Source organism: Myripristis murdjan, chromosome 3 (genome assembly GCF_902150065.1).
Source record: "Myripristis murdjan chromosome 3, fMyrMur1.1, whole genome shotgun sequence".
NCBI lineage: Eukaryota > Metazoa > Chordata > Actinopteri > Holocentriformes > Holocentridae > Myripristis > Myripristis murdjan.
The window spans coordinates 16,332,441-16,348,629 of record NC_043982.1 but is presented as its reverse complement, the minus strand read 5'-3'; the positions used below and the strand labels follow the sequence as shown (position 1 = coordinate 16,348,629).

The 16,189-nt window shown below is 42.2% G+C and overlaps 1 protein-coding gene across 1 annotated transcript; it reads right to left on the bottom strand.

Moving 5' to 3' along the window:
- Positions 1-3,333: 3,333 nt before the first annotated feature.
- LOC115353946 (translation initiation factor IF-2-like) lies at positions 3,334-15,884 on the bottom strand. Its single transcript, XM_030044081.1, has 3 exons — positions 15,769-15,884; positions 3,634-4,027; positions 3,334-3,534 (listed from the first exon to the last, which is right to left on the bottom strand). The coding sequence occupies exons 1-3, from the start codon at positions 15,882-15,884 to the stop codon at positions 3,379-3,381; spliced, it is 666 nt and encodes a 221-aa protein (XP_029899941.1). The 3' UTR covers positions 3,334-3,378.
- Positions 15,885-16,189: the final 305 nt, after the last annotated feature.

Below are 16,189 nucleotides of genomic sequence, written 5' to 3'. Positions count from 1 at the left end.
CATTACTAGGATCACTGGGAGGACTAAAAAATTGTGCTCTGATAGAGTTACATCAGCACTGCAGTTTGTCCGCATGACTTTATTTCTATCCAGAGACCCATCAGGAAGCCGTAACAGGTTAATTTTGAAACTTGTTATGCCCTAATACATTTTTTTAACCTCATTTACTCTGTGGTGATTTGATATCAGCAGACAGAGGGTTTACTGTCAGTGAAGTCATTACTGATTAAAAAGCTGAGTTAAAGACTGTGACTGAGGTCACTGATTTGCTGAGTTCTGTGCTGCTCACCATGGAAGAGGTAAAGATGCACATCACTGTGCTCAGTGCATGTGTGAGAGCCACACATAGAGGAGAGCTGAGGAGAGCTGGGAGTTCATCTATCTGCATGGTCTCTTTTCTTACTGGCCGTTCACATTTGTTACTACAAAAGTGACAAGTGTCGCTCCTGTCTCTAGACTCTTGTCGCTGTCTTCTGGAGTCTGCCACTTGCAGGTGTCTGTGTGGAACTGACATTTACATATTTAGCTCTGATTGGACCATGCAAGAACCTTGTGTGTTCTTGCAAATTTCCTTGTTCAATTAGAATTGGCATTTAAACAGTCCTCCTCATCATGCTGTTCACATCTTGACATCATGAGACCAAGACGACAAGTCAGTACAGAACTGCCTTACACTTTGTGAATGGTACAGTGACAAGCCCATGCTACCTGAATAACATCATTAATCCAGTCATTGTGCCCCTGCATGAACAACACAGGCCTAATTTCATCTTCATGGACAACAATGCTCCAGCTCATCGAGGTCGCATCATTAGGGAACGGCTGCTGGAGACTGGGGTACCTCAAATGGGGTGGCCTGCACTTTCTCCAGACCTGAATCCCATAGAAAACCTATGGGATCAGCTGAGTCGCCGTGTAGAGGCTGGAGCTCTTTACCCCAGAACCTCAATGTCCTGAGGGCCGCCCTTCAAGAAGAGTGGGATGCCATGCCTCAGCAGACAATAAGTCGACTTGTGAACAGCATGAGACGTCGTTGTCAAGCTGTAATTGATGCTCAAGGACACATGACAAGTTATTGAGACAGTGACATTTTTTGTTGTGGTATATCCACCACTGTTGTTGGCTTTTGTTTCAAGAAATTGTTTGAGATGAGGAAATCACCAGTGTATGCTTCTACTTAAATGCCCTACTTTCATGATATAATATCACTGTAGCGTGAACTTTTTACATTTCCATAAATTTCACCCAAAAGCCAAATATCCCTAACTTTTTGTGAGTAGTGTAATTTCATAATCAATAGACGTATGGTGTGTGACACAAGGCTTTTACATTTTCATTCACAATATGATAGACTTGTAAAACATCATACATGTACAATGCAATTAGCTGTCATCATGATAGTATGTGCAAATTATGGAGATATTACAATATGTTGATGAACACATCCAGTCTTCAGGTACACTGTTAGCATGTGCGGTTCATAAAATAAATTTAACAATATTACACGTGCATGATTCCATCATAAACAACCCTGTGAAAGACGGTGGGCTGACGGAAATGTGCTTCCGTCAGCCCAGCTGTGCTTCTGTTTGAATGTCAGGGGTTAAACTTGGTATTGTGTGTGTGTGTGTGTCACATAACAAGGGTGAAAATGGGTGGCATGGTCAAAGTGTTATCTCCAGTTTGTGGTTTTGTCATAAAGTCATGTGACATCGTATTTCAGTGTTAATGCAGATTTCAAAAAGGGTTTGAAATATTAGATGGTGTAAACCTTTTTGGCTCCTCTCTCTGTTACTGAATGGACTGTCATCGCCACTGTGTTTAAGCCATGCAGAATTATAACAATCTAAATTCAGGGAAACTGAGTTGACGCTCATTGTTACAGCAATCTTTTGTGGGTCACCTTTGTTCTATCCATTGCTCAGAAGTCTGAGGTTTTTATCTCAGCCACAGGCCACCATCTCCACATTCCTCATTTTCGAGTCTCACTTCTGTTGATGACTCATCCCTCCTGCCTTATTACAGACAGAGAGCAGCACTCTGTCTCTATTGCTGGACTACAGGATTACTTTATTGCACATAGCTTATAATGAAATGGAAGGAGGTGCACATACCTCATACTTAAATGGAGGGAGGTGCAAAAAGCAGCCAGACAGGTAGAACAAATCAATTGTGAATGGCCTTTTTTGCTTCAAATATAGTTTGAACATTTTAATTTTTGAATTGTGCTGCAGAAGTGGCTCTCAAAGATAGAGGAGCAATGGAGGATGGAGGCAAGTACCTCTTGCCTTTATTGCTATTTTGAGGTGTTGAGTATATCAGTTTGAAGTATGCTCAAATTAATCATTAAAAATACATATTTATAAATTAAGAGTGGTCTACAGGCTACAAAGGTCATCTAGACATAATGACAATGTTTATACCTTGTCACAATATTACAGTTTCCAAAATCCCACATAATATTTGTAGGCATATGACAATAGTTTTTTAATATTGTATATCACCCAGCTATAGTTTTGCATTACTCCCTTGCCCTGGTGGAAAAAAACAGTGCTACGGGCTTGGGCACTGTCAAGGTATTACAGTACAGCAGGGTATTTATAAATCCTGACTTTCAGTACAGTCAAAAATACAGACGTTCCTCTTCCTATTAAACTGATACAGAGATGCTGTATTGAGGTGATGGATTGTAGTGCACAACACGCACCACCGGAGGTCAGTCTCTACTGGTGGAACAGGCAGCTGAAGATGACGACTGTGAGTGCTTTATCTTGACATGACTTCCACTAACTACAAAAGCAGTTTGATCTTATTCAAGTAGCAGTCTACCACCACCACCACCTGCACATCATCTATGTTGGTATCCGCCATAGCAATAAGTGTCATTGGGTCCTCCAGCGAGGTATGTTGATTCTAGGGGAAAATGCTCTTATTTCCTGTCTACTCATTATTCAATGGGCCATAAGTATTACACCCAGAAAGACTTGTCTGAGTAGGCTGACTGCATATTAAAGACACAGCATTGTAGGACACTGTCATGTATGCTGTAATGACTTCTATCAGCAGCAGCTCAGCTCACAGTCCACTGCATTCTTAGGATTATGCCGCTTTGTTATTGCCTTCATCCTCTGTGGAAATGTCGAGGGAACTGTCACCCGGGTGGCCGTCCTGGGCCTAAAACAACTATAAAAACTAAATAAATAACTTAAAAAGGATAAAACATAAAAAGAAGAGTGACAACGCCACCTAGGGTTAAAGAGCCTAAGACTCTAAAAACAGGTTCTTTAGATCAGGAGAGCAGAGTTTTAAAATAACCAAAAGAGACAAATAAAATACAAGGGAAGGGGTTTATTTACAGGAAATGGGTTAATTTCTTTTTCAGTCCAAACCCATTCTTTTAAAAAGGAGATCTTCCAGTTCCGAGTCCACACAAAATAGTGGAGCCATGGCGCCGTCGCACCCGCCCTCCGTCCTGCAGGCTTCCGGCGGACCCGTGCCCCGCAACAATCGCGGTCCTGGCGGTGGCGACATACCCTGCGGAGACAAGAGACACCGGCGAGTCTTTGCCCTTAAGGCAATAGAGTGCGTGCACACAGCCACTTCCAGTACTTCATGCCGCCAACAACTACTCACGTATTTCCTGGGCCGGAGTCCCAGACTTGCGACCCAGGCCGGAGTGAACTGGCGTTGGCGGACACTACTGCAGCCCGGTCTTTTCCTCCACCGGCCGCTCCTGGTCCGGGGAAACCCCGCGTCAACTCTGCGGTTGTTGCACGCCACTCCCCCCAACTCCGGTCGAGTGCCTCGCTCCTTCCTGCCGCATCTCCCCGCGACTCTCGCCGCTCTGGCCGGTCTCGTCCTGCGCCGCTGCCGTCTCTCTCCCGGCGCTGGTCGCCCTGCCGCGATTCTTGACTGACTCGGCCCGGCCCGGCCCGGCCCGGCCCGGCCCGGCCCGGCCCGGCCCGGCCCGGCTGCTCCAGCCGCTTCCCTCGTCCCCGGGGCCTCCCTTGTCCTTTCCTGCCGGGGCCTTTAATTCCTGCCGCCCCGCAGGTGAGGCCCACCTCTCCGGCACTGATTGGCTGCCGCGAGCCTCCTTCCCCTTCTTCAGTGGCTGTCCAAGCTGTCAGTCTCAGACAGGACACGTGCCAACCATCTCAAATCAAGTGCCAATTAAGGCCAGAAGTGTGTCTAAAAATCATGCACCATGCAAATAAAATTATGGATAAAAACAGATGCATATAAAACCAAATCCAAATAAAATCATGCATAAATAATAAAAACACAAGCATGTAAAATCACTACAAAATAAAACCATAACACACTTCTGCCTTGTGACAGAACCATGGTGTCCTGATAACAACACTTAACTTTATTAATAAAAGACGGTGTTCAGTTCCCCTCACTAACAGATTACTGAGATGACTAGAACCAGGTCATTTTGTGCTGCACACATACCAGGTCTAGATAATGAGAAAGCTGGGGCCCCTGTCATATTTTAAATTTGAGGAGTAACATTTCAGTTTTACATGTCTCATATGATATTGGTCCTACAAATACAATAAAAGCCTGTGATTCCACTGTGCACTATATATTTGTGCTGTTAATAAACCCTATGGGTCCTATCTTGCGCCAGAGTCCCTAAACCCGTTATTTGGGGATTTAGCATTGCGCAAGAGGCGTTTCCCCGCAAAAGATGCTATCTTGCGCACCTGCCGTTATCCGTAAAACACCTGCACTACCCGTTACATTATGCATAGGTGGTTTGGGCGTTACGCCAGTTAAGCCAATCAGTGTGCCAGATGCCATTGCCTTTTAAGGGCAGGCTGCGCTATCCTAAATCAGCAAACCGAAACCCGTGATGGAGAGAGGAAGGTAGATTTTCTCAGGGGTTCAACTGAGGCTAAAGCAAGGTGGCTGTGTATATATTATACACACACACACACATTATAGGCAAGTTAATTCCGGAGGTGGAGTCGCATGTGCATGTCCACATGTGTCCAAGTGGACGTGTCACAAGGTTGTACTGATTGAGTAAAATCCCCGGGCCACACCACCCAGACACAAGACGCAGAGGTGGAACTATGTGTAAACTAATTTATTGACAAGGTAGATTTGGCAAATAAAATATTAAGAATAAAAATATAGCACAGCTGCTGGCTTATGATAAAACACACTGGTGTAAGTGTCCAAGTTAAAACAGTCTTTCCTCTAAACAGTCTATATGAGTAATATAGCTACTCAGTCCATTCCGACGGCGTCCCGGTATCAGTTCGACCGCGTGCGTGGCGTGGCGGAAAATTCACAGCAAACCAAATCTACACACAAACTAATAAACACAGCACACAATAACAAACCATAATACTGTTACCTTATACACAAACAAATGAACCGTCACACAACAGAAAACTTATGGAAACATCCCACTGCCCTTGTCCGTGACAGACGCACACTCAAGCCACCTGGGCGCGCTCTTGTAAAAGCCCAAATGGGATAGCGGGTGGTCCTGAGCACCCGCTATCCGCTTTCCCTAAAGTGTATGCTCAAGATAGCAATTGTAGGGAAAAGTGCATAAAACACGCCCACGGACACACCTCCATGCGCAAATAATGGAGTTGGCATAATGTATAGCGGATAGTGTGGGCGCAAGATACTGTTTTGGGAAAGCGGAAGCTCCTAAATGCGCAATTCACGGGTAGCGGGTAGTGGCAACGGGTAGCGGGTGGCACAAGATAGGACCCTATGTGTGCATATGCATTCATAGTTGATTGTTCAATTGTGAATCTAAGAAAAGTCAGCTTTCCTGTATCAAGCCACTGTTGGTGGGATTGAGTTTTATTTAAGATGTATAGATCCATCAGTTTGCAGCTTGCTTGGGAATCCCTCCATCCACCTCCTCTTCAATGGATAAAAGAAAGTGCACCCAGAAGGCAATGTTAAATGTCTCTGTCTTACTCTTCCTCAAATGCACATATCAGTATTTTATTTATTTATTTATCTATTTATTTATTTGTTTATTTAGGTGTCTTGGTGTTAATGGCGTTCTTTGATATAGGAATTTCACTACTCACTGACAATTTTTATTCTTATGCATGACCTTATTATCTCTGATTTCTCCTCAGAGATGCATATGTTTACCACTCACCTTCCAAAACTGATAGACATGACAAAGGAACACATGCAGTCAATGCTTGAACTTTTATTGAGTTCTGTCCTTTTTCCTCCATATTTTGTAAGCCCTTGTACTTCACTGATGCTGGGAAGGCTTGGTACAGGTTGTAGCATCTCCTGCCTGCATCTCCTGTGTGAATGCTGAAGCTATACATTGCCAATCCTTTATGCAGTTAGTGCAGCAATCCCAGAGACTTTGTCGCTGCTTATTGCAGACCAGCGCTTAGCAAAAATGAGCACACCCCAACACCCCAACTTCTCAGAAAAACAACTATCTCCTTGTAGAATTAATACTTACTATGAGATCCTATACACAATCTTTTAAATGAGATTATTCAGTACCAAAAACAAATTTGGAACTTTTCTAACTAAATGATTTATGATCCTGGTACAAAAATGAGTACACCCCAATGAATGTCTTAGGAGTAAAACCTGATAAAATTCTAATTAACAGGAATTCACCAGGAGATGAGACTAATCAATCATCACACAGGTGGCCACCAGATAACTAACAATTAAGGCTGGTATTTAAGAGGAAAAATCAACTCCCATTCAGTGCTGACAAAAGAGGCACCACATGGAGGAGAAATGTCACAAGACCTGAGAAAGAAAATAATTTCTTACAAAAAGGTTAAGGTTATAGAAAATTTGTAAAGCATCGCTAATAAGTTGAAATACAGTAGAAAAGTGAAACAAAAATTCCAAAAGGATGTATTTGTTAGAAGCTCGCTGAGACATCCAGGCAGAAGTTAACACCTTGACATGAGCATTTTGTGATGAGAATATTTGAAGAAAATCGGCATGCAAGTTCTCCACAGTTAGCTAAAGCATTAGAAAGTCTAACTGGGGTGAGTGTTTCGCATGACACAATACGACATGCACTGCAGAGGAGTGGCATGCATGGATGTCGCCCACGAAGGAAGCCACTGCTGATGGCCAGGCACAAAAAAGCATGCTGACAAAGGCAAAGATGATTGAGACTATTGAGACTATAATATGGAGTGATGAGACAAAGATGAATCTTTTTGTCTCCAGTGTGATCCAAACTGGATCACAAGGATGAAGAGTATAACGAAAAATCCATGGTACCCACAGTAAAGCACGGTGGTGGCAATGTTCTTCTGTGGGGCTGCAGGAGTGCTGCTGGTGTCAGGGAGTTGCATTTCATTAATGGTATCATCAGTTCAAGTTGACAAGCATCATTCTCCATCGAGCCTCCAGGATCTAGCAGAAACTCGCCAAATTGTTCATTGAAGTCTAGAAGTGTGCTGCTCTTCTTAAAAATCAAGGAGGCCATACTAAATATTAGATTTAGTGAATTTGTTGTAGGGTGTAATCATTTTTTCAACACCTCCTTTGAATAAAATGTGTTATTTTTTTTATCCCAATGATGTTAGGTGACCATGTAGCGGATTGCCTTGCTAAAAACCGTGGTGCCAGCCGGGGTTTATCCTGACAATATAATTTTCTTGTTATATTGCAAGTTCAGTCAACCAAATGGATACATACATGTAGTAACGAACCAACTCAATATACACTACTCACAAAAAGTTAGGGATATTCGGCTTTCGGGTGAAATTTCAGGATGCACCTAAAATGCATTATAACCTTTACAGGTGAACTTAATGTGACCTTCTGTAAACTTTTGAATGCACATGTCCAACTGTTCAATGTTTCAGTACTTTTTGCACAAGTTGCTGTTCTCTAACAAGGAGTTTAACGGCAAAATTCACATCTGGTGTTTGATGCTCCAGCTCATCGAGGTCGTATCATTAGGGAACGGCTGCTGGAGACTGGGGTACCTCAAATGGAGTGGCCTGCACTTTCTCCAGACCTGCATCCCATAGAAAACCTATGGGATCAGCTGAGTCGCTGTGTAGAGGCTGGAGCTCTGTACCCCAGAACCTCAATGTCCTGAGGGCCGCCTTTCAAGAAGAGTGGGATGCCATGCCTCAGCAGACAATAAGTTGACTTGTGAACAGCATGAGACGTCGTTGTCAAGCTGTAATTGATGCTCAAGGGCAGTGTCAAGTTATTGACACTGACATTTTTTGTTGTGGTATACCCACCACTGTTGTTAGCTTTTGTTTCAAGAAATTGTCTGAGATGAGGAAATCACCAGTGTATGCTTCTACTTAAATGCCCTACTTTCATGATATAATATCACTGTAGCGTGAACTTTTTATATTTTCCATAAATTTCACCCAAAAGCCAAATATCCCTAACTTTTTGTGAATAGTGTATATCTAACCACCAATAAAACCAAGCAATAATCTCTATCCAGCATCCAGGATCTGAAAGAGTTGGCAACTCACCAAACAGAATTGCAGTTTAAATCAATGTAATGAAGGATAACTCAGTCGCAAAATATAACAAACAAAATTAGTCCACAAAAAAAAAAAAAAAAAAAAAAGATAGCCAAACAAGTGCCGCCATCTTGTTTGCGTCACTGTGTTTTAAAGGAGGAGCGGCGGATACTCCAAAAATTGCCTGACTGTGATTAGGAGGACATGAAGGTAACTGAACTGATAATGTAACATGTATTTAGACTGAACATTGATGATATTCACTTATGTTGGCGACTTCATTTTTTCAATTTTATTTTATTTTTATGGCAGGTTGCCACAACCATACTTTTATATTAATAAAATAAATGTTTAATAAAACTCAGTTTTGTCAAAATACAGTGATTTGTTCTCAAATTCACTGAGAGTCTTAATTTTCAAAGGGGGTGTACTCATTTATGCGGAGCACTGTGGCATATTAGCTTTGTATCAGGATATTGCAGTTGTGTATCTCAATTGATGTTGATCTGAATGTACTTAGTTTGATCTGAGCTTTATGTATCTGGACAAGAAGGTCATGCATGCTTGCATAAATTCAAAAGAAAACTGACATGCTCATTGCAACACATAGTTCACCTCACATAGCCTGTGTCCTTAGTATCATGGTACCACAGCTGTGTATCTGGCTGGATCTGCTTCTAGATGTGCTCCGCATGCTTGTGGTGTTTTATGCAGCCAGAAATGAGGCGGTCATGCATGTCTCCATGAATTCAGAGGGCATGTGACGTGCTTGTTGTGACACGTAGCTTCAGTTACTCCACACTTGTGACTACATACTTTTGTTCACAACATTAATATCCAATAATGCCTATGAGCAAGATATATTCAGTCAATTATGTGTTGCTCTGCTGACTTTGCTCCCTTATTGGAGTGCATGTTTGGAGATTTGAAAGTTCACTTATGTCTTTTATGCCTGCACAGATTTGTTCTGGAGTATCACATGAACACAGCCACACCACCAAACTCAAATTGTTCATCACCTGATGAGTGTCCTATCAAAATGAGAAATAATGAAGGTTCGATTCAGCTCAGTTTATCCATTTTGAGTTTATTGGTAGTGTATCACAGTGGTTCCCAAACCAGTCCTCAAGGATGCCCTCTCCTTCAGATTTTTGTGCCAGCTCTACTCTTGCACACCGGGCCCAAAATGACCCAGGCACCTTAATGAATGCCCTGCTCAGGTAAATCTGTTTCAACCAATCAGCATGAAGCCCTTAAATGGATCAGTTGTGTAGAGCGGGAACAAAAACTTGCGGGACAGCGGGTCCTTTAGGACTGGTTTGGGAACCGCTGGTGTAATACACTATGTGGCATGAATCGCAGGTGTAAAGAGAGGCCCATAAGCTCCTGAGGGGCTTGTGTCAGAGGCATGGAACCACACATCCAGATGCTTTCAGTTCTTTAGAGAGAGTCACAGTTGACTGATAATGGAGTTGATTGGAGTTGAAAGGTATTTTGTCACTGACACATACGACAGGAAAGATGAAGTGGTGTGAGCAATCATGATCTACTGCTTGCTCTCAAGATGGCCAGTGCAGAAAAAAAAGACACGCCTCAAACTTTGCACTTATATGTGCTGCATTCTCCTAGTTGAGGATTTTAAGGGACAATGCAGATACAGAGGAATTCTGTTCATGTAGTTATTAACCTTGCTTTTCACACTTAAGACAAACTTAGCTCTTGTAAACTTCAGTTTATCTGCAACTGAAAAGAAGTATCTCCTCCAATGTTCAGCTTGTAAAAAGAATATATAATTCACTCAGGTAACTCACAGTTACCATAATCAGTCAGAAAGTCAGTCCAGTCTGCAAAAGACTCGACGCGTCCAATGGAGTGCATATGTTTTCCAAAAGAAAAAGACACTGTCTTTTGAGTTTGGACAGGGTCTTTTGATCTGGTTGGCTTATCATGCAGATAATGAGGAGAGTATGCCTGTGGTGTCTGACGCTGGATGGATATCACCAATGTGAAACTAACGAATAATGATCTCATAGTTGAAAGTGTAGCAAGTGAAGGGGCCTGACCAGACTAGATGGTGACAGCTCCTGCTGGTCCCATGCATTCAACATCACCCAGGCTAGTATTATTCATGGTCAAAAGGTAAAGACTATACCACATTTTTGAGTTCACAGACATCTTATTGCGATCAGCTATTGGCTACTCTTTGCTGCCTGGTGATGTAACCATCAGTTTTACTTTACAGAAGACAACATCTAGCCTGTCACAGCCATACTCTATCTGACACCATTTATCACAGTCCCCTGGTTTTTATCTAATTTGTTTCTCTCTCTCTTTGCAGTTATTCTCCTGTCATCCCCTGTCTCCCTGTTATATGCCTGTTGGTTCTGTGTGTCTCACTACAGGCATATATTTGGCACATGCACTTGTTTCCCTTTGCACAAAATTGTTGCTCACAAAACTAGAAAATATAATCAAAAGACATTACCAGAAAAATTAGGATATCAAGCCACAGATCTTTCTTTCTACTGTGGCACAGATCCTGACCCTATCATACCTGTTGGAATAGTTATATAAACTGAGGCTAACAGGGTCCAGCTTGAGAATTATAAACTCTAAAACATACCAGTGCCTTAGCTGGTGTTCTGGCTCTGTCTCACAGAATGAACAGAATGGATTTTCACTTGTACTTGAGTAATATTTGACCCCAGGTGTCTATACTACAGCCCCTCGAGTTCATTTGAACGCACTGCCACTAATTCCTGCTGCTGCTGGAGGAGCTGTCTGGCCACATCTAAACAACATCATACAAACCGGTATAATCAAGAAACATGTCTCTGTTTGCAAGACAAGCTTTTGTTCACTTTTTTTATTATTCATTTTTAGCAGTAGAACTCACAACAAGCGGCAGCTGTGGAGGACAGTGCAGCGCAAGCATATGCTTTGTCCACAAATCACAGGCTGTTCCTCAGCCCTGATGGTCCCAGTGGAAAGGGAAATTGTCACAAGAGCAAAGCCAACACTGGTGGGAACACATTGCCTCTGAACTCATCAGACACAGTGGATAAATAACTTTCATATGAACAAAAGTATTTCCAATTTGTGTGTTTCTGGCTTTGAGACTACAAGCAAAACACTAAATTGTTATGCACAGACCCCCACCGTATCCTCAAAGGGGACAGGGTATTTTATTTTGTAAATTAATGATATTGCTTACCATATCCAGCTTGTGGCAAAATTTTTGCATACATGCAACTTGTTCACAATGCGATCATTGCCATACAGTTCATGCAAGCTGGCATGATTTTATGCACCGGGTTTAGCATGGACAAAGGTGCTGCAAAGGAGTTAAGACATGCTTTTACAAGGCGTTAAAAAATGGGCACGATTTTCTTCACCAATCATGATAAATCAATGTTGGCAGGTCACTTAAATGAAATTCCATTCCATCCCCCCATAATTTTGCAGTCCTACATCAGAATGGCCTAAAATATGCATGCATTGGGCCGCACATGCAATTTCCAGCAGCATCACTTCTCTTTTAATTCATCAAAACAAACCTGCACTGTGGCACCTTGGTCAATCAAGGACAGATGCTATTTGCCTTGTTTGCACATGAAAAAGCCCCACATATACATGATAAATCAACCCTTTAGTGTCAAAATGTTATAAAAATCTGTGGCTTGTAAGAACTGTGTCAAAAACTTCAGTGACCATGGGGCATATGAATCAGTCATAATCTGTACTCTTATTACTGGAACATGCATCGGGCCCATGGTGTTCAACAACCGTCATTTTTCTCCTCCGCTATGATTTAATCAAGGAGAGTTGGCAAGAGCTTAATGGCAGGGCCGGCGATGAGTCAGCCAGGCTGCAGCTGGGGGAGCTGGAGGTGAGAATTACACTGAATGGAGAATGAAGACAGGGAGACAAAAAAAAAAAAAAAAAAAAAAAAAGGGAGAAGGAAATAAGGGATACCATTGTGAATAAAGCTTTATTTGCTAAAAAAAATAAATAAATAAATAAAAATAAATAAATAATAATAATAATTTCTTTCAAAAGGCGAGACAGCTAAAGAATTATTGGAATGTAAAAGTCTGTTACCTTCTGAAGCACCTCATTAAGATTCCCCTTTAGAAATGTAAATATTTTAACATCAGGATGACGACTAGCCTTTGGAATAAGCAGGAGTGTTCCACACATAGATCCAAGGATGCCAAAGCTTCCAATCCGAGGATGCCTTCCCTAAATCAGGAGTCTGGTTTGGACCCCATTTGTTCATTGAGCATTATCAAAACAACTCTACTTGGTTACAATAACATCAATATAAATGCGTTAGTAAAAATGTCCTTCAGTATACGATGCATAACCATATAAGACACACATGCACCTCCTTTCAACGTGACTGATGAGCTAGACTGATGAGCGCAATCTCTGGAATTCCTTCCATATCCCACAAAATACTATTAAGACATGACAGTTTTCCATGCCTGTATTTAGTTTATGGGCTTGAAGTATTTATTTTCAAATGTGAAATGTAATTTGAATAATTCATCCATTTTGTGTTTTCATTGCCAGAGGTATCCAGAGATAGGCTCAGACAGACTACAGATTGGACTGCGGTATTTTCATTCATAACACTCATGTTGCTGAGCCAAAGGAGGAAGCATCCTTCAGCTGTCGCAAATTTAAATATCTTGATTTGCTATTTAAGAACATTTGAGACCAAATTACTGACCACACTTGGGCCTTGGCCATCAATTAGTAACTGGTCGACCAGGAGGAAATGGATACTCTGGACAAGACATTGTAATTCAGTAAAATGTGGAAGTAACAAACATGAAAGCTGGAGGCACCCCGGTGGCTGACCTGAAAGAGCATACCAAGGCTTAGGCCTCACTGCTATGGTTAGATTCTGCACGTTTGCCCTTTGCTATTTCATCGGCCATTTCTCTCTCCTGCCTTTCTGATCTCCCTCTACTATCACTATCAAACAAGCAGAAATTACAAAAACATAGTCTTAAAAAAACAAATAAAAATATAATCTGTGGCCTGGGGTGTTTAATTCATGTATTTAACATAAACCAATTAATTACTTAGATTTTCTGGCCATATCTACCTGTATTTGAAAGTTGACAGTGGTGATAGACAGGAAAGATTAGATAAAACATAAGGGCTGGACTTGAACCCAATACTTGCACTTTATTCATTCCAGAGGGCCCATGGCCACAGCCTGGGCTGAGATTGAGGATGATGCCGCCTGCGTGGGGCAGTGGTAGTCTGTACAGTATGTTGTTAGCAGGCTAACACAGACACACACACACACACACACACACACACATTTCAAGCTGCTAAAGAAAGCAAGCGGGAGCTGCTGTCTGGGGAAAAAGCAGCTGCTCGTCCCAGCCTCACTTGACCCTAGTTGCCTTATATTGACTCGTATTGCCCTCTATTGCAAATCACTTCACAATCAACAAATGTTTTAGTGTTTCCAGTCTTGTGGTTGAATAGAAGGTATATACCATTTTAAAGTCATTTTGGACAAACTGCACAAATCTACCTATTATATTTGAGTTGATCTTGCTATATGTCTCACAAGACACTATTACTCAGCCTGTACATATCAGGGCAGAAACTTAAATCATGTTTTTGATTATTTCCTCTAATTTCTTACAGACCACCTCACCCACGATTGTCCCTTGTTCACTGCAAGATTTCTTGTACTCTCATTGCAAAACAAATTATTGACCACACTTGGCCACCAATTAGTAATTGTTAGACCAGCAAGAAATGGTTACTCTGAATAACCACAGTGTTAACACAGCCCCCTGTGTTTGTTTCTTAATTAAAAAGTCAAGACACTGTAATTTAATAATGGCTGTCACCGTTAATGTTCATGTGTGCATACACACACACACACACACACACACACACACACACACACACACACACACACGTATGCATGTTTAAATATGTGTGTGTGTGTGTGTGTGTGTGTGTGTGTGTGTGTGTGTGTGTGTGTGTGTGTATTATCTACACCTTTGGAGAATGCACCACATGAGAACCATCCAGCATCCTTAAGAAATTTCAAGCTGCATGACAGGATCTAGAAAAATCTTCATTGGTAAAATGTCCCAAACATATAAAGCAACTATGAATTGGGGAATTTGAATTAACTCTGTGTTCTGGGAATTAAATGTCATCCTGACATGGCTTGACTGTGAGCTGACTTTTTAAAGAAAAAGAAAATGACGCATGAGCTTAGGTGTTGAATTTTGAACAGAAGCACAGAGAAATAATGGTGAGAAAAGAGGTTCAGCATGTGTGTAAGGGAGCAGAAAAATATCTGTCTCTGGAGAGGTGGATGGGATTTTACATCAGTTGTAACTTTAAAAAAGAGATGACATTTACTTAAACATATTTAACCTGGTGAAACTGTACTGACATGGTCTGGGACAGGCATACTGTTGCTGGGCAGTCACCCCAGCATCAAAGTCAAGTAAGTAATAGATTCACCAGTCCACCATAGGAATGTGTGTCAGTGTCACATTTTGTATCTCCTAGGTGTGTACTACAAAGTACTCAGCTGTGTAATGTGATGTAGTATAAAGGGGGCAACAGAGTCGACATCAAGTGGCATGTGGCGTGGTGGATCGGTCGAACATACAGACTTTACCATGGATGACCAAAGTTCAAATCCAAATCCAAACAAAACTGGAATTTGTTTTTAACTTGCTTGGTAGCTAACTTATCCTACTTAATGTTTCCCAACATTAACCCTAACCATACATCATATTCACACGGCTGCAATTTTCCTCTTATGTCATGCTCAGGGTGGGAGGCTCAAATGCTGTGGTGTTGCTGTGTTTCAGGCTGCACGACGTATAAAAGTATTGAATCTGCAAACTGTTGTCATTTCACTGCTTCCCCATTGATGAACAACTGGAAATACAATGGACAGTGAAAATCCAGAGGGATACTGGGCCATATTTCAAGGTAAAACAACATATCGGCGTCTGCAGCTGTCAGTCGGTGCTCTCCCTAAAATCATGACTTTTAACCGTTTTTAACCGCTTTAAATCACATTTGAGCGTCTTTTTTCTACTACCTGTTCGACCTCGGCTATTTTTACATCAACTCCTGGGCCGGATTTTATCTTTCTATCCATCGGATATGTGTTATTAGTGTTTTTCTCAGTACAACTCTACCCCGGCCTACGTTGGCAGCATGGGAAAACTCACCAGAGCAACCGCATTGCTGCCATCAGCTGAGGATCTCACTGGCACCCCTTCGGCACTTGCTGAAGAGGATTTTACTGGGTCTCAAGCTGCTGCCTTTACACCCGAAGCCTGATCTCCGCTCCGGGCCCACTTCTGGGCCCGTGCCGGTAAGTCCCACTCCTTGACGCTCCATGACGCTCTGCTCTACTATCCTTTTGTGGATCATTGCATGTAACACTACTTTAACGTTGTGGGCTCCGTTGTGGGGAGCCCCTCCGTGTAAAGGCTGAATTATGCTTCCGCGTAGGAAGAGCGTACGGAGGTTGTGCGGAGCTTACGGGGGTTGTGCGACCGCCGCAGAGCCTTGCCGCGTGCCTCCCAAAAATTGTAACTACGCGGACCCTCCGCAGCCCCACAAGAGCTGTGATTGGTCCGCCGAAGTACACTATTTCCGGCATTTCGTTGCAACCGGCATCACATTCCTGTTGTTGTGCCGTC